This window comes from Rattus norvegicus, chromosome 6 (assembly GCF_021556685.1).
Source record: "Rattus norvegicus strain SHRSP/BbbUtx chromosome 6, alternate assembly SHRSP_T2T, whole genome shotgun sequence".
Lineage (NCBI taxonomy): Eukaryota > Metazoa > Chordata > Mammalia > Rodentia > Muridae > Rattus > Rattus norvegicus.
In genome coordinates this window covers 12,072,799-12,098,594 of record NC_141539.1, presented here as the reverse complement: position 1 = coordinate 12,098,594, position 25,796 = coordinate 12,072,799, and the positions used below count along the sequence as shown (strand labels likewise).

The following is a 25,796-nucleotide window of genomic DNA, read 5'->3' as shown; positions in this document are numbered from 1 at the left end:
TTCTTCAAACCTTAAACTATTTCTAAACACATACCCATGTCTCAGTGGGTTACCGTTTAAACAAATATGGACGGAAAGCATAAACTTGCAAAGTAGAGGAAAATTTATCTCAGTCATACTCAGAAAATGGATACAATTCAGCTTTGTTTCCTCTTCACTGCGAGAGAAAGAGAATGGAAAGCATATTACATAGTTAGAGCTCAGGTTCATCTCTGTTATCCTGAGATCAACACTTTATCTTTATTTATCTATCTCTCTCTCTCCGCTTGTCAAATGAAATCTGAGAAAACCCAGTATGTGATGCCTGTTGAACACTCTAGTCATAAGAAACAACTTGTCTTCTGTTCACGCGGAGTGAACTTGGGGCTGCCCAGTGTCGGCCTGGTCCTGTGCGATTCATGGCAATCCCTCAGCCTTTGACTGAATTGGGGCAAGAGGCCAATGGCTGCGAAGGGAGCACAGAGCTCACAGGTATGAGGTGGCAAAGCAGAAGCAGCAGCCAGTGCCTTGTGGCAGTGTGACGTTAGGGACGGTGGCAGTGTGTGTTTAAGGTTAGCTGGAAGGATGCAGACTCCTGCTCTGGCGAAGTGTTGGGAGACCCAGTGCAGGGTGTCAGCAGCTTCCTTGGTTAGCTGAAAGGTGGGCGAGGGAAGGCTGTTAAACACACCACAAACGGGCCCTGGAGACTACATACATTAAGGTTAATATGAGGGAGAAGAGTTTAATCCTGTCTAAATGAGAATGAAATGAACTCACAAAATAATGAGGTCTCTATCACTGGAAGATTCTGTGCAGTTTCTGGCTAATTCCCCAGTATCAGTATTCCTAGCCAGGCAAGGTGGCTCCTGCCTTTAATCCCCGAATCAAGAAGGCAGACAGGAACCTGTTGGGATCAGACTTGCCTAATTGGTGATTTTCTACTTTAAGAAACAGGGCTTCACAACCAAACCAAACACTACAACCGAAGGCAATGTAAAGAAGACAGAGTTTACTTGAGGTTACTCTGGTTTTAAAGGGGTGAGAGTCCCTAACGGCAGGGGAGACGTGGCATGAGGAGGGAGGCGTGGCACGAGGAGGAGGCGTGGCACGAGGAGAGGCGTGGCAGCAGGAAAGAGTGTTAGCTGGAGGCAAAAGCTAAGTGATTACAATATCAATCACTGGCTTGAAGTAGAAAAGAGGGAACTTGGAAGTGAAGCAAGACGTGACCTCTCAAAGCCACCTTACAGACCTGCTTCTTCTAGCTAGGCTTCACCACATCCCCAGACCGAGCCACCAACTGAGGACCAAGTGTTCAAATGAGGGTTGTTTCTCGCTCAGATCTCCAGAAGTGGACAGCATCCGAGGAGTAGTAATTCTAAAATTCACCTCTGACCTTCATACACACGTGTACACAAGATGCCTTTTGACTTCCACATGTGCTGCGCGCACGCGTGTACACATGCACACACACACACACATACACAGAGAGAAGAGGGAGGGACTCCTGAATTATGAAATTGGACTAAGTTGAGGCTTTTCTAAAAAATTGATTCTAGGAGATCCTCCCCCTAAATGCTCAGCTCTCTTACCTCTTCCTGTAGTGAGAGAGAAGATCGGGATGCACCAGCCATTTGTGGCGTGATATGGTTGCAACTTGCTGTCCTGTGACTGTGATCTTTGTGGACTCTAGTCTTTGTCTCCTCAAAGCAGAGCTTCCTAATTGTACTTTGTGTGTTGCCGCGTGGGCTGCTCAGAGGTCCTGCTCAGGTGTTCAGCTTGGGGTTCTGCTGAGGGGTCCTGCAGAGGGGTCCTGCTCTGGGGTTCTGCTCTGGGGTCCTGCTCTGGGGTTCTGCTCGGGGGTCCTGCTCGGGGGTCCTGCTCAGGGGACCTGCTTGGGGGTCCTGCTGAGGGATCCTGCTCTGGGGTTCTGCTCGGGGGTCCTGCCCCGGGGTCCTGCTCGGGGGTCCTGCTCAGGGGTCCTGTTCAGGAGTCCTGCTCAGGGGTCCTGCTCAGGGGTCCTGTTCAGGGGTCCTGCTCAGGGGTCCTGCTCAGGGGGTTCTGCTCGGGGGGTTCTGCTTGGGGGTCCTGCTCAGGGGTCCTGCTCGGGAGTTCTGCTTGGGGGTCCTCGGGTCCATCCCAACACTTCGAACTTCAATGAGTAGGCTTCCTGCTCTGAGCTGAGTTGTACTTGTGCTTGTTCTTCTGATGGACGGCCTGTTTCCCTCCCTTCTGCTTTTCTCTGCTGGAGAAATGTCTAACCTAGACAGACCCTGGCTCTCAGGCTTGGAGAGACAGGAGCCACCCTGCCCCAGTTTCTTTCTTGTCTCTCTCTCTCTCTCTCTCTCTCTCTCTCTCTCTCTCTCTCTCTCTCTTTAAAGATTTATTCATTTATTATATATAAGTACACTGTAGCTGTCTTCAGACACACCAGAAGAGGGCATCGGATCCCATTACAGATGGTTGTGAGCCACCATGTGGTTGCTGGGAATCGAACTCAGGACCTCTGGAAGAGTAGTCGGGTGCTCTTAACCGCTGAGCCATCTCTCCAGCCCCTTTCTTGGCTTTCTCAAAGCTACACACCTCACCCCCAAAATTCCTGCAATCCTCCTCCCTCCCTGCCTCCCTCCCTCTCTCCCTTTCCTTCTCCCTCCCTCCCTTTTTCCCTCTTTCCTTTCCTTCCTTCCTTTCTCCCTTCCTTTTTCTCTTTCTTTTTCTTTGTCTTCTCCCTTTCTCTCCTCTCCATGCTAAATATTACCACGTTTCTACATATCAGTCTTGGTTTTTTTTTTTTTTTTTTTTTTTTTTTTTTTACTTTCTTCAAGTTCACTGCCTTCACCGTTTGGTGGTGTGGGTGGCTTGCAGGCTTCATTATGCACACGAAGACAGAAGCTCTGTGAGTGGCTAAGTGGCTTACTTTACTGGCAGACCAACTGGGCCAGGACAGTTAGTTCCCCGACTTCCTGGTTCAGCCCCGCGCCTGGACAGTATGTTCTGTTTGCTAACAGCACTGTATTCACACTGCAGCGAAGCTTTTCTGTGTGTGGTTTTTGTACCAGAAGAATTTGCTTGGGAATTAGTCCCAGACCCTTAGAGACTCAGAGTTTGAGCCTGCACCCAAGCCTGATAGCAGCAGCAGCAGCAGCAGCAGCAGCAGCAGCAGCAGCAGCAGCAGCAGCAGCAGCAGTAGCAGCAGGAGCAGCAGTCCCCAATGCCTCAGACTTCCAAGGACAAACTTATCATTCTGTGTGTCCCCACACCTCTTCCTTAAAGGTTGAGAGCCTGTCATTTTACAGTCAATACCTGAGGTACGTGAAGGAGGCCTGAGCAGAGTTTCAGGCTTCTATGGTGGGTGTCCTGGTAGCCACACTTCAGGAAAACCATGAAAAAGATGGAGCTGTTTCTGTCTAGTGTGAAGGTGGCGGGGACCTTGGAGGCAGACCTGGGGTTCTAGGTATGGCAATTGGCAGCTGACGTGATATCTGAAGGTTGAAAGGCAGAGTAGAACTGATGTGATCTGTTGGTAGTGAGGGAAGACTTAAAAAAGACTCAGTGTGTACTCAGTGTGGGCCAAGTCTCTCATTCCCTCCATGCCCTGTACCGTTCCAGGGGTCAAACCCTGCCCTTGACCCTCTAATAGGAGGATGAGGCTCTATTGTTCCTGAGCTCTGGGGAGAGGATGCTAAATATGTGTGTGTGTGAGTGTATGCACGCATGTGCATGTGTATGTGTGAGTGTGTCTATGCATGTGTTTGTGTGAGTGTGTATGTCTGTGTGTGAGCAAGTGTGTGCACGTATGTGCATGTGTATGTGTGTATGTGCGTGTGTCTGTGTGTGTGAGTGTGTGCTTGTGTGTGTGGTGTCTGTGTGTGAGCGAGTGTGTGCACGCATGCTCATATGTATATGTATGTGTGTGTGTGTGTGTGTGTGTGTGTGTGTGTGTCTATATGCTCATGCAGCACATGGGGTACCATGTGTTTGGGGATAAGACCTGAGGGAGTTGGTCCTTGCTTTCCACCTTGTTTGAGACATGGTCTCTTCACTGCATGGGCCAGGCTTGCTAGCCTTTGGACTTCTTCTGTCCCAATCTCCCATTTCCCCATGCTGGGATTAAAGGCAAGTGCTGTGTCTGGATTCTCAGGATCTAAAGTCGGGTCATATAGCTTGCATAATAAGCTTTTTACCCATAGATATATCTCCCCAGCCCACAGATGTTCTTAACGACAGGAAAATATGTGCTAAACAATGGTCAAATAGTAACATTTATATATATTTTACCACACAGGCATAAACAACAAAAGTAGAGTTCTATGCTGTCTCCTGGGTCTGTGGATGCCCATGGGTTCAGATGGGTGTCCCTACTTAGAGATTCCCCTATGGCTGCAGCTATGGGGAATACCATTCCTGAAGATGTCAGTCAGGACACCCAACCTCTGCCTTCATGCCTTCATCCCAGGGTCCCACCAGCAGCACCGTGACATTCTGCCTATACTTTGAACTGTCTCTTCTGCCATACTGTACCTGAGAGAGCAGCCAGGAGCCACCCAGAATGAGGGTGATAGGGGACAACCTTTCCTGATGGAGGAGGGGAGACGTGGGGCTTGGGGAGAGTGGGAGGGGAGATGTTCTTGTGTCCCTTCATCTTGGGGAAGCCACCAGCTTGCAGTGTGCTGGCAGGCGTCCTTGAGACCTTGAGAGTCAGCAGAGAGGCACCCAGTTCTCAGTAGATTCCTTCTTGGGAGAGCGAACCCTCATGGTGTGTGGGCGTTTGACGGAATGTTGGCAATTCCTTGAGATCAAGGACTAGTTTAAATGTGGAGCTGGAGAAAGATGCAAAGCCATAGAATACCATTACCCCTACTAGCTGATCAAGTCCCAGTCTGACAGCATGGGGGAACTTATACGGGGGGCCCTGTGCCATGAGCAAGAGAAGAATGCACTCATGGTGGGGAGATGGCCGTGAGGGTCACTGAGCTGGGGCTAGGGTTGGCCAGCGGCCAGTACTGAGAGCTGGCTGAGCCCTCGCCACCCAGGGCCGGATCTGTTCCAACTTACGTGTCTTGCCCAGCAAAGGCACCAGGGATGGCCTTCAAACTTTCAGGAGTCGCCCAGAGTTCAGAGACAGGGCCTGCAAGTCAGAATATAAACTCCATGAGGTTAAATGGAGGCTAACGGGAGAGCCTCTGTCCTGGCAGATTTAGACGCACAGCCAATCTGTTTTTCCATGCAAAATAACCTCAAAGCCTGACATATGATAGATACCTTCTGACATAGAATACCTTCCTACATAGATAGCTACCGTCTGACATATGATAGAATTCACTGTGTTTTGCAAATGTCCCCCAAACCTAGGAATATGAATATTATTAATATCTATATTTGGGATGAAGACACCAGTGAAGGCTGATCTTTGATACCTGGTTTATAACTGAGCTCTAAATCAACGCTTTAATAAAGTCTCTAATTTTGTGAGGGTTGAGCATACTCACACACACACACATGTATTTGTGGACTCCCACGGGAGTGGCGAGGATGAAAGCACAATTTTGTTCTCTCGTTTGGTAGGTGGAGACGATGTGTAGATGTGGGTGTTTCTGGTCAGTTACAGCCGGCTCTGACCCTGGAAAAAAACAGATTCATTTGCTGTGGGGCACACATGCAACTATGATTACCCAGGTCTCACCTTTGCAATGATGAGGAAGAGAAGTAATTTTGCTCCCAGGGAGACTAGGCCCATGTGGGGGAAATGTCTTTACACTGGTATTAATGTGCACATGACAATGTTCCAACGGAAACATGAGCAGAGCCTGAATCACTACCGTTCGGTTAGCTATCGCCTCTCTACCTGATCAGTCACTGCTCCCCTTGAAGCGTCCATGGGAGTCAACTGGCCAGGACTGCTGGGCACTCTCAGCCTTCCATGGATGTTAGGAGAGGATGAGCACATTTATCCTCCATTTGTTGTTTCTTTTGGCTTTCCTACCAGGTTAGGAGCTCCTTAGGGGCAGGGTCCTGTAGCAGTGGCCATCTTTGCTGTCTTCCTCATAGCCTTTTCACAGACGCTAACTGTCCCAGCTATCCAGTGCGCTATATAACAAAACTTCATACATAACCTGGAGAGTGCACACTCAGCAGAGAGTTACTGCTTGCAGCCCTGGGGCTGTGAAGTCCAAGATCAAAGTGACCATAAGCTTGATGTACAGTCAGAGCTTGCACTGTTCTGTGCTTTTACGTGAGAATTTAACAAGCGCTACAGAGCTTTTTTGTAAGGGTACCAGTCCCACTAATAAAGAGGAGCCCTGAGGACACACTCACCCCTTCACAGCCCCCCCCTGAGTATATCATGGTGGAGATTAAGTTTCATCGTAGAGGTGTCCCCATGGTGGGAGGCAAGCATTCAAATCCAACGGTAACGCTCATTTCTCAGGGAGTTGAGGTAACTTGCAGCTGCACCCCAGTACTCAAACACGGAACTCTCCAGTCTTGCCTGTCACCTGCCAGGCACTACTGGACATGTGTGTGGTCTTTGAGGTGTATAATGCAGAAGTCAGCACTTAGGAGTGATGCTGCGATCTTCACCCAGGGAGAAGCTGTGGTGTATGTGGTACACGAGTGTGTACCAAGACAGTGCCTATGTGCTCCAGAGCCTGCCTCCAGGGATTGCTCTCCTAGATGACTTCCCTGACAGCTGCCGTTCCTTAAATCTTACAGGCTGCTCACAGGCTAGCGAAAGCTTGCCGTCTGTCAGGGGAAGAATTCCATTTTAGAGTATTAAATGTCCTCTCTGGGCCATTTAACTCTTCGTCTTTTCTCAAAACACTAAAATAATTACAAGTTAATTAATCAACTCCTTTGCAATTTTTTTTACTATTTATATCAATTTTTTATAGCAAAGGAGTTGATTTTTGTTAGCCCTCTACTAAGATTGTAAGTCCGAGGCCAGTGAGATGGCTCAGTGGGGAAAGGCACTTGCTGCCAAGTTGGATGACCTGAGTTTGGTCCCTAAGACTGTCAGACTTTCAGGCATCTGCCCAGGAATAGCACTGCCTTGTAGCGGAGGAGACCTGCCCGAGGGCCCAGAACTCATGCCGGGTCAAAAGGCTGTGAGTTCCCTTCCCTTCCAGAAGGCAGCTTGGCCTTGTTTCTCCTAGATCTAACCACCTATCACAAAACCCTAAAGCTTTCTTCTTGGCTGTCTCATGTCCTACACACTCTTGTTGGGGTACACGGGGGTGTACACACATACAAACACACACATACACAAACACACACACACATACAAACACACACACACAAACACACACACACACCACACCACACACACAAACACACACACAAACACACACACACACAAACGCACACACACACACAAACACACACACACACCACACACACACAAACACACACACACATACAAACACACACACACAAACACAAACACACACACACCCCACACACACACAAACACACACACATACAAACACACACACACAAACACACACCACACACACACACACAAACACACACACATGAATAAAGTAAAAAACGATTTGAATTTTTAGTCGTAGATTTTTAGACTTCTAAGATTTTTGCTCATTCTCAGGAGGGTGACGGGCTGCATGGAAGATTTGCATGTCTGAGACCATAACCAGACACCTCCCGCCCCCTGCACCCCACAGCTAGTTTTACTGAGCAACATTTTTGAGGTTTCCCAGAAGAATTCACAACAAAGCCCAGGAGCAGAGGTTGTCTGGTAACCAAGGGCCCCTGGGGGATGGTGCCCTTTCTTACTTCTCTCTGGCTGTGTTTCTCTTTTCCACTGAAGAGCCCACAGAAGCCAAATACCAGAAGGCTGCCCTGAAAGCAGGCCTTGTGTTAGGCGTTACCCCAATGAAGAATGCTTGTCTGTCTCCTTCTGATGGCCAGGGTGGGTAGAACTCTCTGGAGAGTGGGCAGACCTGGGGTCCTTTTTAAATGCATCTTCTATGAGCAGGAGGTAGGTAGATCATAGAAAAGGCCATTACAGGATTGTCAGGAAATTGTGCACCCAGGGAACAAAATGGGTTCTGGAAGCTGTAGGTGGAAACCTGCCCATGGACCCAGCTGCCATGCAGGATACAGAGGTCTTTGCCCTAGAAGGGTGGCTTGGTCTTACTGGTCCCGCATTGATTTCCCCAGATCTAATGACCTAATCATGACCCCATGTCTGTGTTGTCCCTGGTCTCAGCCTAGCTTTGACCTAGGCCTTCCTGGGTGTGTCTCTCTCCCTTTCCCTTCTCACCCCTGGAAAGTGGCTCAGCTTCGACTGTGGGTGCCCTGCAGCTTGCCCCGTTCTCTACTGCTGCGGTAAACCCTGTCCTAGATCAGCGAACACCCTCACTGCATGCCCAGCCTCCTGAGACAGACCTCAGACCTGACCAGTGGGTGGTAAGGAGAGATGATTAGCTCTGGGACTTGGTGCAGTTTGGAGGAGGTAGCTGTGATCCCAAGGCCCAGGCAGAGCACTGAGTATTGTGTAGCCTTCTAGAGCCCCACCTCATGTTCTGGCTGAGCCTCTTTTAACCCTATGGGTTCTGTTCCTTGGCCAGGAAAGGCCAGGGCCTGCAAGCAGGAAGCTTCAGTGTGGCGACCAGATGACCAGTGTTAGGAGCTGCTAGATGCTGCCGTCAATGCCTAGAGGATACCCTTGCATGCTTGTTCCAGTCAAAGGCACAAGTGTTCTACGTGGAAGCTTTTGTCCCTTGTCTGTGAGAGCAAAGGTGAGGATATCTCGTTATGTGAGCCACTGTTGTAATGAGGAAGGGACATGTGGCTGCTGCTTGTCCTTACAGCTATGCCAAGAACCTACTAGTTCTGAACATGACTGTGGGTCCAGAGCCAAACCTCAAGGCTGGAATAGAGAAGTTAGCGATAGAGAAGGCTGAGACGATCAGAGTTAAAGTCAGCCGTGTGCACTCCTGTTCCGTGTTCTGCCGTGTAGCATTTCTTTCTTCCTGTGCAAGTGCGTGGGAACAAGAGTGGGCTTCAGTCGTTTATTAGAATACAAATGTTGGAAGAGGTTGCCATGAAGAGATTTGTCGATCCTTTATTTATATCAGGATTTTGTAAGCACATTGGATCTCTCTCTCTCTCTCTCCCTCCATCCCTTACTGACTTCTTACTTTGGAAGACGGTGCCTTCAGAATTTCTTCAGCTCAGGTCTGGAAGCCTGGGCTCAGGGCTCAGGATGCTAACACAGTTGGCTTCTGGTGAGGGCTGCAGATTGTCATCACTCACTGTAGTCTCATGGGAGACAGACCGTATTAGCTTCTGTTTCACTGCTGTGATAAAATACCTGACAAAATAACTCAAGGCAGGGCTTGTTTTGTCTTACAGTTTGAGGGTGAAGTCCATCATGGTGGCAGGAACATGAGGTGACTGGTCACATTGCATCCACTGTCAGGAAGGAAAGGGGTAAATGCCAGTTGGTGGTCAGCTCTTGTTTTTCCTTTTGCTTAGTGTGGTACCCCAGCCCAATGATGGCAGCACCAACAGAGGCCCACTAGGCATCCAGGTACCCAAGGAAAGCAGTGAGGTGTGGTGTAGGTGACTGGAGCCAAAAGCTGATGACTTTTGCCAATTTAATTCTCACTTGCTATTCTGGGCCCAAAAGCTGACAACGTCTGACTATTAACTCTGGCTGATAGAGTTTGGGCTCTTTTCTCTTCAACTCACACACACACACACACACACACACACACACACACACACACACACACACAGAGAGAGAGAGAGAGAGAGAGAGACAGAGAGACAGAGAGAGAGAGACAGAGAGAGAGACACACACACACAGACACATACACACAGAGAGAGAGAGAGAGAGAGAGAGAGAGACACACACACAGAGAGAGAGAGAGAGAGAGAGAGAGAGAGAGAGAGAGAGAGAGATGCACATTGGGTGAAGCAGAAAAGAGCTGCACCAAACCTTTACTTTTGCTTTTAATAATGTTTTTAGACAAAATTCTTCTATATAAGAAAAATTATCTCATAGATAAAATGTTACATAAAAAAGGAGTTACAGAAGGATTTGATAGTAAGTTCAAAGCAGTGCTTTACTCTATAAGCTCAGTATAAGTTCAAAGCTACAGTTTCACATGACCTTGCTTTATCATGGTGCACACCTGTGGCTAAATCCTTGGACCTGGCCTAGAATGAATGTTTTTCTTTGATCACGAATCTGTCCTAAGCCTATTTTTCCTCTTTGTGCAGTTTATAAAAGCTCATTACATTCCTAATTATGCAGTTTTTAACTATTTACTAGGAAGAGGAAGCACATTCTATTCTTTTTTTTTCTTTTCTTTTTTCTTTTTTCTTTTTTTTTTTTTTTTCGGAGCTGGGGATCGAACCGAGGGCCTTGCGCTTGCTAGGCAAGCGCTCTACCACTGAGCTAAATCCCCAACCCCGCACATTCTATTCTTGATTCTAACTTTATTACATCTTTCTGGTAAAACAACTAAAATCATCTTCTTAAACTTTCTAAAATTATTTGAATCGAATCAGGAATTCTATAAAGTCATTAACTCATCTAAATAGCATTAGTTCATGAAAGTTTGTCTTCATGTTGATCTGCAGGAAATGTGCCCAATAGGGTGGGCTATCACCCTGGAAGTAATCACACCAGGCAGTAAGGGTTTCCCAGGAAAGCAGGAATGTGGTAATAACAAACATGAGAAAGTACACCAGTAGCGAGAAGCAATCTTGGGACTAAGTGTCTGGGACCGTGCCTCTCCGGAGCACACCCATCACAGCTGAACAGGACAGTGGGCCTTCTCCAGGGAACCTGCCTGCCCAGTGCAGCTCTCTTTGCATGGCCTCCACCCAGCACCCACATTTATGGTGGCTCTTTCTTCTTCAGTGAAAACTTCCTAGAAATACTCTTGTAGCACATCAAGAGGTGTGTGTGCTTCCATGAAGATTATAAGCCCAGTTAAGTTGATAATGAAGACAGCAAGCTGGACTTTTGCTCTCCCATCCCCTCCTCCTCTCTGTCTCTTCTTTTACATAATCCACTCCTAAGTGTACTGCATTACCTATTCGCCCCCCAGAGGCCCTATCTCCAAACACTATCACGTTGAAATTAGAGTTTCAATGGATACTGATCTATGGATTTTGTGGGTACGCAAACATTAGGCCAACAACAAAGAAACAGCCCTGAGAGGAATTCAAGCTCCAACATGGAAACTGCACCTTCATAACCAGAGGTAGGACACGGTCCTGAGTGAGGCCGAGCAGAGACTGTTATAGATAGGACTTCTATCAATCCGGCTAATACTTCTCCAGCCTCCTCCAGAGCTCCTTACCTTCCTCCTCACTAGAAGAACGGGTGTGTTCTACAGGCTAAGGGCTGAGGGGAAACAGGGAGAGAGTAACAAATAGTAACAGATAGTAACAAATAGTAACAAATAGCAACAGATAGTAACAAATAGTAACAGATAGTAACAAATAGTAACAAATAGCAACAGATAGTAACAAATAGTAACAGATAGTAACAAAGCTTCTTACTATGAGGCAATGAGGTGAGGTCAAACTCACTTGTTTGCTCCTTCATCTCAGGCTATACAGGTTAACCCAGTGAGCTCACTGTGTAGTGCAGGGTGGCCTTGGGCTTAGGACACTCCTGCCTCAGGCTCCTAGGGTCTGAGCCTCCATGCTGGGCTTGGGAAGTAAATGTACATGTCACCATTGGGCAGATGAGAAACTGAGGCTCTGGGCTTCCACTTTTCAAGTTTCTGTAGTGTGTATGATAGTGGTGAATACCTGTTCAAATGTCAGGACACAAGACATAAAAATGCACAGTTGAGGGTACAACTCTGGTGGAGCTCATGCCTAGCACAGGTAGGGTTGTGATTTCTACCCCCAGCATCGGGACACATCAAGATACCAATACAACAGCAAACAGACAGCTCCCCCTTCCCCCGCCCCAAACAATACAATTTAAAATCATAGTGCCCTACCCAGCTCCAAAGTTGAGTTCCTGTGAAGACCCTTCCGGGGGTGGTTTGGTTTGCTATCTGCTCACATGTGAGGGGAAGTAGGGATTGTAACCAGAAGCAAGGGAAAGAGTATCAACTCAACTGCCCTCAGCCCAGTGTTGACTTGTGCAGCCCAGGCTGGACTCCACAAAGCGGGAGTGGGTGGTCCACAGGAGCGTGAAATGGTTACATACGGGCTTTCTCAGAGTCAGCTCCTGCTCTCCCTTGGAGCCCAGGGCCAGGTCTCCAGAGCTGGTGGATACACACAGTCTTTAGGTAGCCCTGAGTTTTCTCAGGCAGACATTCTGAGCCAGGGTGGGGGTGGTGGCTGAGGGTGAGGGGTGGTAGGGTAGGGGTGGGGAGGGTAGGGGGTTGTCATCCTAAAACGAGGACGAAAATTTAAACACTGTTCCCAATTGCTCAGGTTTCCATGGGCACAATTGATGGGACTCTTTTAGAAGCAGGCTTTGGACTCGGTAAGAGTCTGGTCAGAGAGCATCTGTCACTACTCTCAGAACCAAGGAAGGGGACAGATAAGGAAACACGCTTCAGCCGGTAGGAAAAGTGAAGGTTAATTGCCACAAGGGAGGGGTGGGTTGGGAATGGAGCTGGTAATTTTCGAAGGTGCTGGGAGACTGTGCTGTGGTTTAATATTGTGCAAATGGTATTTCCTGTCACATGAGTAAAATACGCATGTTTGTGATCAAATAGTATGGAGTGCACAGCATATGTGCTAATACTACGGTTCGTGCAGACTTGGCCTCCGAGTGACCTAGATGGGGGTGAGGCATGCTCCTTTTTGTTTTTGTCTCAAACTCTTCAAGGGAAAACTTTCGTGGGACTGATCACCACACTATCACAGCAAATGTTTTGGGGGGGAATTCTTCGTGATGCCCTCAAGGTGGGCTTGGCTTCCCTAGTACCAACCCTGTAACAGCAGCTAGTGAGGGTCCCAGGCCTTCCAGAGAACACACCCAGAGACTTCACAAAGGCAGCCAGCGTCCATCTGGTTACAAAGTTGCTTTGGAGGAGTTTGGCATGCAGGAATCCGAGAATTCCTTATTTGGGAGAGCAGCCAATGAAACCACAGAGATATTGACCTCAAGACATTCTTTCTCTAGATTATTCAGCACTGTTGCAGAGCAAAAAGCCAGAGCCAGAGATGTTCAGCCTCGGTAAAAGCCCAGAGGCTGGAGCGGGAGTCTGCCTGACCGTGACTATGGGGTCCAGCTGACAGCTTCCAGGGACAGCTTCAGCATCAGTCCCTCAACTTCTGGCACATTCAGAGGAGCAAGATATTAGGGTCCATGTGAAATGAGGCCGCTCCTCTCCACAGACCGGCAATGATGTGGAGACAAAGCCTTAGCCACAAGTGGTCTGGAATGTTACTTTGCCAGCTAAAGGCCACCAGTCGGATTTCAACAATCTGCAGGAGATGGTAGGACTCTGTATGTTCCTTTATGGAAAGGTTTCTGAAGAAAAGTCAAGGAAAAGGAAGGTAGGCCAGAAGGCCTGAGAGCAAAGAACAGCTGAATCGAGGGAGCCCAGGGCAGTGGGGAGGGGAAGGAAGGGGAGCAAGACAGAGTTTGGGCAATTGGTGCACCAAGACTGCTCCAAAGGCAAGCAGGTCAGCCTGAGTTAATAGAGCTCGTGACAGAAGGGGAGCCTAGCCTGATGTGGCTGGCCTTTGTTCTTGCTCACTCTAGGGGTCGTGGTCGGGTCGGGGTCGGGGTCAGAAGCGGGGTCGGGGTCAGAAGCGGGGTCGGGGGTCTCCCCGGGAGTTTCTTTTCTAAAGTCTATTGGTCTAAGAGCAAATGTGGTAAGCAAGAAACAACTCCTTCTAGGCTCATCTTCTTTTAGTTCCTGGCTCTAGGGAAGGATCTCTGCCGCTGGGAGCTGTTTCCCTGAGGAAGGGTGTGGTAGTGACTGCACACCCTGCCAGGAGGTCAAGGGGATCTTGGGAGTATTGGACTTTGGCATCAAACAGACCTGGTCTCAGCCAGGTTCTGCCTCTTGCAAGCTGGGTGACTTCTGGCAAGTAGCTTAACCTCTCTGATCCTCTGAAGCTCTGGGTGTTAAATGAGACACTTGTGCTGCTGTTAGACAAGCATTGTTGGTAAATGTTTTGTTAGTCAAACAGAATACTCGCACTTTCTTACTAACACTAAAATTCAGGGAGCAGGAGGGGAGACACTACACAGAGCCTTACTTTAGAAAAAGGAGAGCCTTACTTTAGAAAAAGAAGAAAAGTCCACTTGAGGTTACTTTATCAACAATGTGTGGAATTCTGTATTTCTGCCAAATTTTTGTAGGTAAAGTAGACACGATCCCTGCTTGAAAAAGCTTCCGACTGAAAGAATACATCTATTCCCATGACTTGCAAGTTTCTACCCTGGGATACTCTCTGAGATGATATTTTATAGCACAGCTTCTTACGTGCACAGTGATGTTATTATGGAAGGCAGGGTATTGTTGCTTTTATCTTGTGTGTAGGTTGTATGTATGGTGTATGTGTGCATGCCCACATGTTAATCTATGTGAGTGCTGGTGCCGGTGCCATGTTTCAAGTGTGGAGGCTAGAGGATAACCTGGGTGGTTCTTGACTTCCTGAGGTAGGGTCTCTTGTTTGCTTATGTATATGCCAGACCATGTTAGCTGATTATCGAGCTTCCAGCAATGATCCCACCAGGCCATAGGCATGCTGGGAAAAGACTCGAGTGTATACACACATGCATGCACTCATGCTGTGCCTGGCTTTATGTGTGTTCTGGGGATTCAAACTCAGGACCTCATGCTTACATGGTGAGTACTTTACCCACTGAGCTATCTCCTCAGCCTGGGTATCACTATTTTTTATTTACTTATAGCAATTCATGGTTATCTCCCCAGTTAGACAAGAGTTTGATTTTTCGACTGTCAGAAAGAGTAATGTATTTTTTTTTTTTAGGTTTGCTGTGACCTATTGTTGCTCACACACCCTTTAGAACAGGGTAGGGATAATTGTTGTGGAGATCCCCTAGTTTGGAGGGTGTTAAACTCTTAGCAGATTCTAAATGCACCTTATCAAACTCAAACCATGGTTTTCTGTAGCCCTGTTTTTCCTTGTGTGAATGGCCAAATGCAGCTACGTTTAACTTGTTCTCAAGTTGAGTCATCCCAAAGCTGCTTTGAAACTGGCTACTGTGAAGAGAATGTTGTTTTTCAGAGGAGCAAACATCTCCCTTAGGAATCTTAAATATCAAAAATAGGTTTCTAGAAATCTCCGCCTTAATAAATTTTTTATCTAGACAGAATCTTGGTGTCCTGCCCTATTTCTAGGCCTGATAGGAGCTGTGTTCTGGAAGTTTGCTCATGATCCAGTTGGACTGCGCACAGACTTCTGGAGCGCTGAAGCCACAGGAAGGCATGGCCTCCCTGGCAAGGAAGGAGCCCGTCAGACAGAGGAATCTTAGCATCTGAAGAAAACAGCAAAGGCAGGAAGGAGACAGGCGTTTCTGGGCCCTGAACTAACTAGATTCCGGACCTAGGAAGATGCCTAAATGCTGTTGTTGGGAAGTTTAAATGAGATGTTGCTCATGCAGTGACGGCAACTGGAGGAAGGGGCGTCAGGAGGGGCAGGAGCTTGACCTGATCCAGTGTGGCTGCCAACGTGGGGTGGGAGTGGGGAGGGACGAGCGGTAGCAAGCGCTTGGCAGGTGTGGGGCGGGGCGGTCAGCCCAAAGAAAGTAAAGGGAGACTGCAGCCTTAATCTCTGAAGTAGCTGGGGGCAGGAGTCACCGAAGGAAGATTGCTGCCAAGTCCGCTGGTGCTAACCTCCCCTGCCCAGGGCCTTCTGAGCCAAGCTCGGGGGTCGGGGTGGGGTTAGAGGAAGGAAAGCATTTGGATGGAGCTAGCTCTGGTTGTCAACTTTGGGCTCACTGACTGGAGGGGGCTGTGGGACAGAAAGATGAGGTCATATCGAGCGAGGAGCGGCAGAGGTAAGAGAGGTGTGCGGTGGCGGGAGGGGTGATGGGGCAGGGCACAGAGGGAAATAGGCCAGGCACCCACTGCGCTCCCATCTGTAGAGGACTAATCGGAGTCTTCGGAAGCAGAGACTGACCACTGGCTGGGGAGCCAGGATTGAGAGATCTTTGTATGGATTTTGGGTTCAAGATTGCAGGCATTTTTTGAGGTGTGCTAAAAAAATGGGGGTGGGGTGGGCAGAGGGAGGTCCATTTACCAAGCAATGGGCCAATTTCTTTGTGTGTATGGAAATTAGTTTCTTTGTCTCACTAGAGGCACAAAATGAAAAATTTCTCCAAACTACCCAGGGAAACCCAAAGGGGCAAAGGCTGGGCGTGGATCCCAGCAAGACTGCGCTGAAGTCTCTCTCATCTTTCTTTTAACAAAGTAAACTCGGCTGGAGTAAATATTTGCAGGACGTCTCGTCCTCCAAAGGGCTGTTTGGACTCGATTCCTTCTGAGGGTGGGGTGAGGACCGGTCTGGACCCTTGAGCCTCTGGGCGGCTCTGCAAGGTCCCAGGGGCCGGGGGTTTTTGGTCATTGCTTCTTTTGAGCAGAGACCGACAGTGAGGTCCCCCACCCCCACCCCCGCCGCTCCCCCTCCCCTTCACCCTGCTCCCCTCCGTGTGGGTTTAGAGACCCCAGGAATGTGCAGAGGCAGAATGACCTCGGCCATTGTCTTTAGCCCAGCCCCAGGCTCCCTCTGCTATTTCTTTGTGTTTGCTCTTTTCCGAGCTTGAGTGAATCAAAGAAGCACCAGAGGGCGAGGAAGGAGACCTTACCAGCGCCATCAGGTTTAGAGTTTCCTGTCCAGAGGGCGAGGAAGGAGACCTTACCTAGCGCCATCAAGTTTAGAGTTTCCTGTCCAGTGGGGCTCCTGGAGCTCTGTTTGTTGTCCGTTCAGAAGGAAGGTTCAAAATAATGGATGTATCTCAGTGGTAGAACCCTTGCCAACTACACCCAAAGTCCTGAGTTCGATTCCCAGCACTGGGTTGTCTTGGCACTGAGGCCCTGGAACTGAGTTGGGAACAACATTTTTGCTTTTGAAAATACACATTTGACTGGATATCAATGGCTGTAGAATTATTTTAGAGCTGGGAAGAACCGCAAAGAGTGTTTCAGTGTAACCAACCCTTGGTGTTTGAAGAGACTGGATTCAGGTGGCCCCGCTACTCTCAGGAATGTGCCTTAAAGCTCATTGCCTTTGGTGTCATTAGACGGATTTCAATAATTTATGTTATACCAAAGGAGACAGCATTTGCTCAATAGAATTGATCATGGAGAGGACAAGTTCACAAAGATAGAGGGTAGGTTAGTGAATTCCGGAGCTCAGGAGAAGGGGAGGGGGAGAGTGCCTGCAGTTGGTCTAGAGTTTGTTTTAGGGGCAGGAGGAATGTTTTGGAATTGGTGGCGAAGGGCACACAAGTTTGTTACTATTCAAAACAGTACTTGAATGCACAGTTGGTCTCTTTGAAAGTGGCCCCTGGTACATGAAGGGTGTGTCAGTCAGTTCTGATTGTGTCCCCTTGCCGATGGGTGATTTCAGGCTGCATACAGGAATGTCGGTATGCACAACACAGGTTGTTTGATAAGCCATGAGCCAAGACCCTTCTGAACGATAAACTTCACATATTTTGGGGGACGGGGTGGGGTGCAGATGTGTTATAAACTTACTGGATTTTTAGCTTTCCCCTTCACCTTCCACTCCACTAACAAAGACGCTACCCAGTAATCATTCCAATGGGGACTTGGTGATTTGATTAAAAAGCTTTGAACTGCCAGGTGGTGCGGTGGTGCACACCTTTAATCCCAGTACTCAGGAGGCAGAGGCAGGAGGATCTCTGAGTTTGAAGCCTGCCTGGTCTACAGAGTGAGTTCCAGGACAGCCAGGGCTACACAGAGAAGCCCTGTCTTGAAACAAAAACAAACAAACAAACAAAGCTTTGAGTCAAATACTCCCAGCCTTCCTGTCTATTCTTCTCATACAGAAGTGTGTGTATGCGTGTGTGTGTGTGTGTGTGTGTGTGTGTGTGTGTGTGTGTGGTGGTCGCTGTGGGAAGGCACATGAATTCTATCCTTTGTAATACAGTTTTAACTGAATAGAGCAGAACAGCTATGCCATTGCTCGGTCTGCCCACCGTCCTGTACAATCCTCTCAATATTTTTATGACTCCGTGGCAACGCCTTTTGTTTCTAATTTTCTTTTTCCCATTGTTCATTAAATTAGCTGTAAGGACTTCTACGTTTTCAATAGAACTGTGTGCACTGCCTGAGCCCCAGATCTCCCCAATGCTTTCAACCTTCACAACTGAAATGCTCTACCCTCTGAACAATGGCTCCCCACTGGTCCCTTTCTCAGGGGCCTGACACCTACTGCTTCACTTTCTGCTCTCCGAAGCTGACTTCGAATACCTCGTGTAAGGGAGGCCATGGCGTAGATGTCTCCGGCTGGCTTATGTCACCTTATATTCGTAATCAAGGTCTAGCTGTGCTGTGGCTGGGGTGAAATATTCCCTTGTATACATAGACCGCATTTTCTTCAGTCTCAGAGGCCTGTAGTGTTTTCCTCTTTTAAATAATTAATTCAGTTTTTAAGGGTCCTTGTCTAACTTTGTGATTGGAGTGGAAGCGGCCTCATAAATCAAGTTTAGAAGCAATCCCTATTCTCCAATTTCTGAAAGACTTTGTAAAGGATTTACATTACTTCTTTGGTCTGTGACAGGGAAGCCATTTTGTGTTGCTGCCATATTGTCTCCTGCCAGCATCTGAATAATGACACAGAGACAATTGTTTTTATTATAGCTCTGAACTTATAGCTTGAGCTCATTCCCAACCAGCTCATATGTCTTAATTAACCCATTTATTTTAATCTAAGTTCTGCCACATGGCTGGTTAGTTACCTGTCACTAAGTCCCTGTAACTGTTTCTTCCTCCTCATCTGGCTGTGAATCTCCCACACCTCTCTCCTTTCTCCATCGTCCCTTTCTCTCTTCCAGGATGTCCTGCCTTCACCCAGCTATTGGCTACCATACTTTTATTAAAGCCAGTCAGAGGGAGGACAGAGACACGCCTCACACAGTGTGCCCCAGCAGTCCTGGACTTCTCCTTGTTGGAAGTTTTTCATGATGAAACCCATCTGCCTTCCTAGTTACAGTTTCTTTCTTTTAGATTTATTTGTTTGTGTGTTTGCGTGTTTTACCTATGGAGGTCAGAGAGGTTGTTGGATCCCTGGGATTGGAGTGAGGATGGTTGTAAGCCACCATCCTGGGAACTGGGAACTGAGCTCAGTCCCGTGCAGTAGCAGTTCCTGCTGAGCCAACCCTCCAGCCCAGATTCCCTCCTGTTTTAATAGCTCGATTGTGTGGCGGGTTGATATTCCTAGGAGTCTAGCCATTTCCTTTCCCTACCCCCTTGGCTGGTCTCACAGTCTCTTACAATCCTTATGACGACTTCCACTGCATCCTCCGTTTTTTTTTCAATTTTCATGAGTTTCCAACAGCACTGACCCAGACTCACTAGTCTCCCTATTGTCGTCTTTCTGCATCTGAGTCCCCACCCCTCTTAAGGTTTATTTTTAGGGGAGTACACTGTAGCCCTCTGCAGACACCAGAGGAGGGCGTTGAATCATGTCTCAGATAGTCAACCACGTGGGTGCTGGGAATGGAACTCAGGACCTCTGGAAGAGTAGCAGTCAGTGCTCTTAACCACTGAGTCATCTCTCCAGCCCCACTAACCTTCCTTTAGCTTGCCTGTCGACTAGCTTCAAGAATCGCAGAGCTGTGTAATTTCTTGGGAGCTTACCCTTATGTTTTAATGTCGGCATTTTGGCTGTAGATTTTCATTGTGAATTTTAGAAATCTGTGAGATTTTTTTGTTTTGTTTTTTGTTCTTTTTGTTGTTGTTGTTTTTGTTTGTTTGGATTTCTGAGACAGGGTTTCTCTCTGTAGCCCTGGCTCTCCTGGACTTGCTTTACAGACCAGGCTGCCCTGGAACTTCTGCCTGCCTCTGACTCCCAGAGTGCTGGGATTAAAGGCTGGCACCCCCGCCCCTGGCTGTGTTTTTGTCTCAAAGTCTTGTCTAACCCACCCTCCTGCTCTTTGTGAAACGGTGTCTTCTCCTGGGATTTGGTTGCTTGTCTGTCAGTTCCCATTGGTGGAAAACAAAAGCAGAGTTTCCCTTTTGCTATTGATTTCTAGGTACCCTTCTTCCCCATAGTGGCAAGGCTTGAAATGTGGTCTAACGTGATGTGCTCTGTCAAGCCTTTCATGTGTACTTGAGAAGGTGCGCCCACTCTGGTCTGTGCTGGAACGCTGTGTGTGTCTGGCCGCTCCATTTGGTGGAAGAGATTGTTCAAGACTTCTTTGTAAAAATAAACAGTCTACCTGGGAACTACCTCGATTACGAAATCTGGGACACTGAATCTCCCAGTGTCTGTCAACCTTTGCTCCCTTGGTCTTGGGGCTCTAATGCTGGGTTCCACCCACTTACAATTACTGTATCTTCCTTGTGCATTGACCCCTTCATCGTGATGCAGTGCGCCTTTTGTATTTTGTGACTTGTTTATTGTTTGTTTTTTAAAAAAGATTTTGTTTATTTTTACTTTCTGTGAATGCGTATGAATGCTGTGCCTACATGCATGCACGTGCACACAGTGCATCCTGAGTGTGTTGAGCCCACTTGCACGCCTGTGCACACAGTGCATCCTGGCGTCCGTGGAAGACAGGAAAGTGCAGTGGTTGGGTACCACAGAAGTGGAGTTACAGATGCTTCAGAGCCACCAAATGGGTGCTGGGAACCAAACCCAGGTCTACGGCCCCTTTTTGTTTTTGTTTTTTGAGACAGTCTCTTCCCTGGAGCTCAGGCCAGCCTGAACTCACTGTGTAGCCCAGGCTGGCCTTGAATTAATTAAGTCAGGTGTGACATGGCCGTGACCTCGACCGCACGACACAGTTTTGGACACGGGAGCACCGTCAACCTGAACGATGCATCTCTGGCTTCCCCGTACAGATGGCGTCGCTCTTTCTTGTATGTGTGTCTGCTTCGCCCCTGTCTATACCACATTTGTCCTCAAATATATTTGGTAAAACTTTCCAAGTAAGGGACTGAGGGCAACACTAGAGAAGGAAATGGACCTGATGTCTATGGAACAAACTGCTCTGGCCTTGGCTATTCACGCAGCCGACCCAGGCGCATCAGGACAAGGGGCTCTGGATGTGGAAGCTGGCTGCCTTAATCATTCTCTGGGAAATTTTAGTCAACTTGTGATGATTACGTTCTCCAGGAAATATCTGAACCAGGAAATGATTTTTGAGAAACCTGAAGCTTTCCTAGTCAGAAGCATGGAAGACCCTAAGGAAAAGGAACATTGAGCCTGTATCACTAAGGACAGGGATGTCCATGGAAGATACAAGGGACAAGACGGAGGGAGAGACAGCTAGGCCTACTGCATTAGTGAGCAATGGTGAGGGCCCCCACGAGGGGAGATCTCTAGTAGTAGAAGCTTGATCCAGGAATATTACTGGGGAAATTGGAAGATACATGTGTAATAAAAGGACGTATAAAAGACTCTGGACCCTGTAAGGGGGCTGTTGGGTTAGTGAACTGAGCTTCCTGGAAAGATGGGAACTTCCTGATTTGACCCCCTGGCATCGTTGCCTGTCTAAGGAAACTAGGGTACAAGTTCTAAGAGATAGAATTTGGGTTTGTGAGGGAGCCCTGGGGAAGCTGCAAAAGGGTTTAACATAGTATAAGGGTAAGAGTTTGAAAAGTACTATAGAAATAGATATTTGGACGAGCTTAATAAAGAGATTGTGCAAATCTAGACAAGTTATAAATATTAACATTACCGTGACCTGTCTAACACCCTTCTGTTTTTATGCTAATGCTGTAACTGCAAGTTTATGCCCGGATGACCTGTGACACTGAACTGTGGCATTGTGGCTTTCTGGTGGCATAGTGACGTGGGATTATCAAGAAAAATTATGGGTTTGAGGAAAATAATGAAAAGGCTTTTGATTATGTATTATTGTATAACAGGGAAGTGTGTAACCAATAAAAGTCTGCGGTAAGCTGTGTGTGTGTGGGGGGGGGGGAGGTAGAGGGGCTTCGAGCTGTCTCCAAATGCAGCTTTTGCATTTGGAGTCACCTGTCAATGAGTCACCTGTCAGTTTGCACCTGCTTCCTTGCCCGAGACTCTGATTTCATGCAGATCCAATCCTCCCACTCTTGAGAACCCAAAACAACCGAGGCTGGTCCTTGGCAAATTAGGTTCCTCTCACCTTGGCTTCCCACATGTGGGATTACAGGCGTGAGCCCCCATGCCTGGCTTTGTAATTTTTTGACTTGAAGTTTATTTTATCTGGTGGAGTATGGCTCCTGTGTGAGTTGGCTGTCACAGTAATAAAATGCCAGAGACAATGAACTTAAAAATAAAGGAAGGGCCTGTGTTGGTTCACAATTTAAAGGTTTTAGTCTTTGGCCTTTGGGTACATCGTAAGGGGAGTGTGGGAAGAAGGAACCATCTTCCCCGTGGTGTCAAAGAAAAGGAGAGGAAGGTGTGACCCCCACAGTCTCCTTTCAGGGATACACCTCCATCGACTCAACTGTCTTCCACTCGGTTCTCCCTCCTTAAGTCGTAGCTGTGTCAGGGACTGAGGACAGTGTCCCAGTGCATGTGTCCCGGGGACAGCTCAGAGCACGCTCTGACCTCTGTCCTCCCCACTCTGCTCTGGGTCTGTCTTTTATCCTTCATTTTCAGCTGATGTGTCCCTATCTAAAGCAAACCTGTTGGGGGGACACATAGGGTCTTATTGTTTTTGTTCATCTACGCCAAGTATGGCCACTTGCACAAAGTAAAAGTGTGCACTTTCCACACCCAGGTTTTTCTCCAAATGAAGGAGCTCTTGTTATCTTCATTTTCAGCATTTATTACATTTGACTTTGTCTTTCTCCTTTATAGAGACAATGTCCCTAACTCTTTGACCAGACCACAAGCCCATCTTGAAGATGTGTTCTACAAACCCAGGCAGCTGGGTCACCTTCGACGATGACTCTCTTTTTCAGTCTTCTCCGAAGAAAAAGGATTTATCTCTGGAGACTCAAGGTGTTTGCAGACCAAATGGACTGAAGCTGGACCTTCCTGGCCTCAGGGACCTTCCCAATACCCCCTCCTCCACCGGCAGCACCCCTTTGTCCTCTCCCATGGTGGACTTTTACTTCAGTCCAGGGCCTCCAAGCAACTCGCCTCTTTCTACACCCACCACAGACTTCCCGGGGTTCCCTGGCATCCCTAAAGCGGGGACACATGTGCTTTATCCTATTCCAGAGTGTTCTTCAAGCAGTCCCCCCACAACAGCGGGAGGAGCGGGTCCCCCATTATCACTTACTAAGCCAACCTGCTCACCCCATGTATCGTTACCCAGTGGCCACTCGCACACCCAGCTGACTCCCACAGCGGGTCTTACAGAAGACGCCAGCCCTCGGGGGGTCCAAAGCGAGGCTCGACAGTTCGAGTATTTTCAGGATGACTGTGCTTTTTCCAACCCATTTTGGAAAGATGAAGGTGGCAACTCTCAGTTTCCCTTTGACTCCCTGGCAAGCAGAAAGCTGTTCTCACCAAGGGACAAGGAGGTACCTGACGATCAAAAAAGCCTAAACCAGTGCTCATTGAACTACATCTGTGAGAAGCTCGAACACTTGCAGTCAGCGGAGACCCAAGACCCTCTTGGAAACTTGTCTATGCAGAGCTCGTACGCTGGAGGCACATTCTCTTTTGTCCCACACACCCTCTTCCGGAGTCAGCCCAAAGCTGGATGGTCCTTCATGTTGAGGATTCCTGAGAAGAAGAACATGATGTCTTCCCGGCAGTGGGGACCCATTTTCCTAAAGGTTCTTCCCGGCGGGATCCTGCAGATGTACTATGAGAAGGGGCTGGAAAAACCATTCAAAGAGTTCCAGCTCAATCCGCATTGCAGACTCTCGGAACCCAAACTGGAGAACTTCAGCATGGCAGGGAAGATCCACACTGTGAAGGTAGAGCACGTGTCTTACTCCGAGAAAAGGAAATACCATTCCAAGGTGGAGGTGGTTCACGAGCCCGAGGTGGAGCAGATGCTGAAGCTAGGGTCCACGGAACACCGTGACTTCCTTGAATTTCTGACTACTGTGGAAGAGGAGCTAGTAAAGCTGCCGGCTACGGCAAAACCGAAGAACAAAATCTATGAGGAGCAAGAGATTCACCTGGACATTCTGGACAGCTTCTGGGGCAAAGTGACCAAGGAAGAGGGCAAGCTGGTCGAGAGCGCTGTGCTAACTCAGGTCTGCTGCCTCTGCTTTCTAAACGGGCCAGCGGAATGTTTCTTAGCCTTAAATGACCTCGAGCTCCAGAAACGAGATGAACGCTATTTTGAGAAAGAACCAGAAAAAAGGGGGATTGATATTCTTAACTACCATTTTCATACGTGCGTGAATGCTGAAGAATTTGAACGGTCCAGAATCATTAAGTTCGTACCTCCAGATGCTTGCCGGTTCGAGCTGATGCGTTTCAGAACCTCGCGTGAAGGGGATGAGCTTCCCTTCTCGGTGAAGTCCATAGTGACTGTCCAGGGAGCCTATGTGGAGCTGCAGGCCTTTGTCAACATGACCCCAGCAGTTCAGAGGTCACCCCATGCAGGTTCCCTGAGGAGCTGTAACAATATCATGATTCATTTTCCCGTCCCAGCCCAGTGGATCAAGGCCCTCTGGACCAGGAACCTTCAGAGGCAGAAGTCCCTGAAAGCCAAAATGAACCGTCGGGCATGCCTGGGGAGTTTACAGGGGCCTGAATTGGAACCTGTCATTCAGGTCACTGTGGGGTCAGCAAAATATGAGAGTGCCTACCGGGCTGTGGTGTGGAAGATAGATCGACTCCCGGACAAAAACACAAGTAAATATCCAGCCTCTGGGGTAACTTTCATAGCAAACTGCTCAGTCTTTTTACCTACATCCTAAGCAAGCAGAAACAGACGAGTGCCTCCCACAGCCAGGCTGGAGGGAGAACGGCCAAATAGCTGGTTTATTCATTTTCTCTAGCTTTTATTTCTATCAAATGAGTTCAAGGTCTCTTGCTTCTTTCATTCTGAAAGAAATGCCATCCTAGTTTAAAGATTGTCTGTGGTGGCACCAAGGCAATGTTTATAGGAATTTAAAGAGGGGGAGGGAGGGAGGGAGGGAGTTTTCTGGTGGTAATGCAGATTAGTGGAATAAAGGAGTGTCTAGTCTCGTGACATTCTTGCCAATCTGATCAGTTCACATCATAAATTCTTGGACAACCCCATGCTGTAGACTGGCTCGCTTTTACAGGAAATGTACAGTCATTATACTTCTACTCTACACAGACACCGTGGCTGACCCTTTGGTCCCAGCGACTGTCTCAGCACCGATGGAAAAGTCGGTCAGGTTATTTGTCACTCAGCCTGCTTAGGCGGTCTCTGGGTCCACGAGGTTCCAATATGTATAGCCAGCTGCTTCCTTTTCTTTCCTTTCCCATTTCCCGTTTCTCTTTTCCCTTCCTTCCTTCCTTCCTTCCTTTTTAAATTTTTATTTACTTTTTAATTGGGAAAATGAGAGCCAGGATTCTGATTCCTGTCTACCATGGGAGATTAAAAAGGAACAAGTAGATTTCAAAACTGATCTATGAGAACATGGTACTAAGACTTCCAAACTGTCTTCCCTGGCACAAAGACAGTGGAGGCAGTGGATGGCCACAGGGAGGGAGCGGGGATTTGGAAAGGTGATTGCAGGCGAGGGACACAAGCCCCCACCGGCAGC

The 25,796-nt window shown here is 48.1% G+C and overlaps 1 protein-coding gene across 3 annotated transcripts in view; it reads left to right on the top strand.

The window, feature by feature from the left end:
* Ston1 (stonin 1) overlaps positions 1-25,796 on the top strand; it is a 50,775-nt gene that overhangs the window by 18,701 nt on the left and 6,278 nt on the right. The window contains 2 exon segments of one of the 3 annotated variants that reach the window (NM_182954.2): positions 13,143-13,425; positions 22,948-24,912. In NM_182954.2, the coding sequence (NP_891999.2) occupies positions 22,995-24,912 (1,918 nt within the window). In that variant the 5' untranslated portion in view covers positions 13,143-13,425; positions 22,948-22,994. 3 annotated transcript variants of the gene reach the window in all.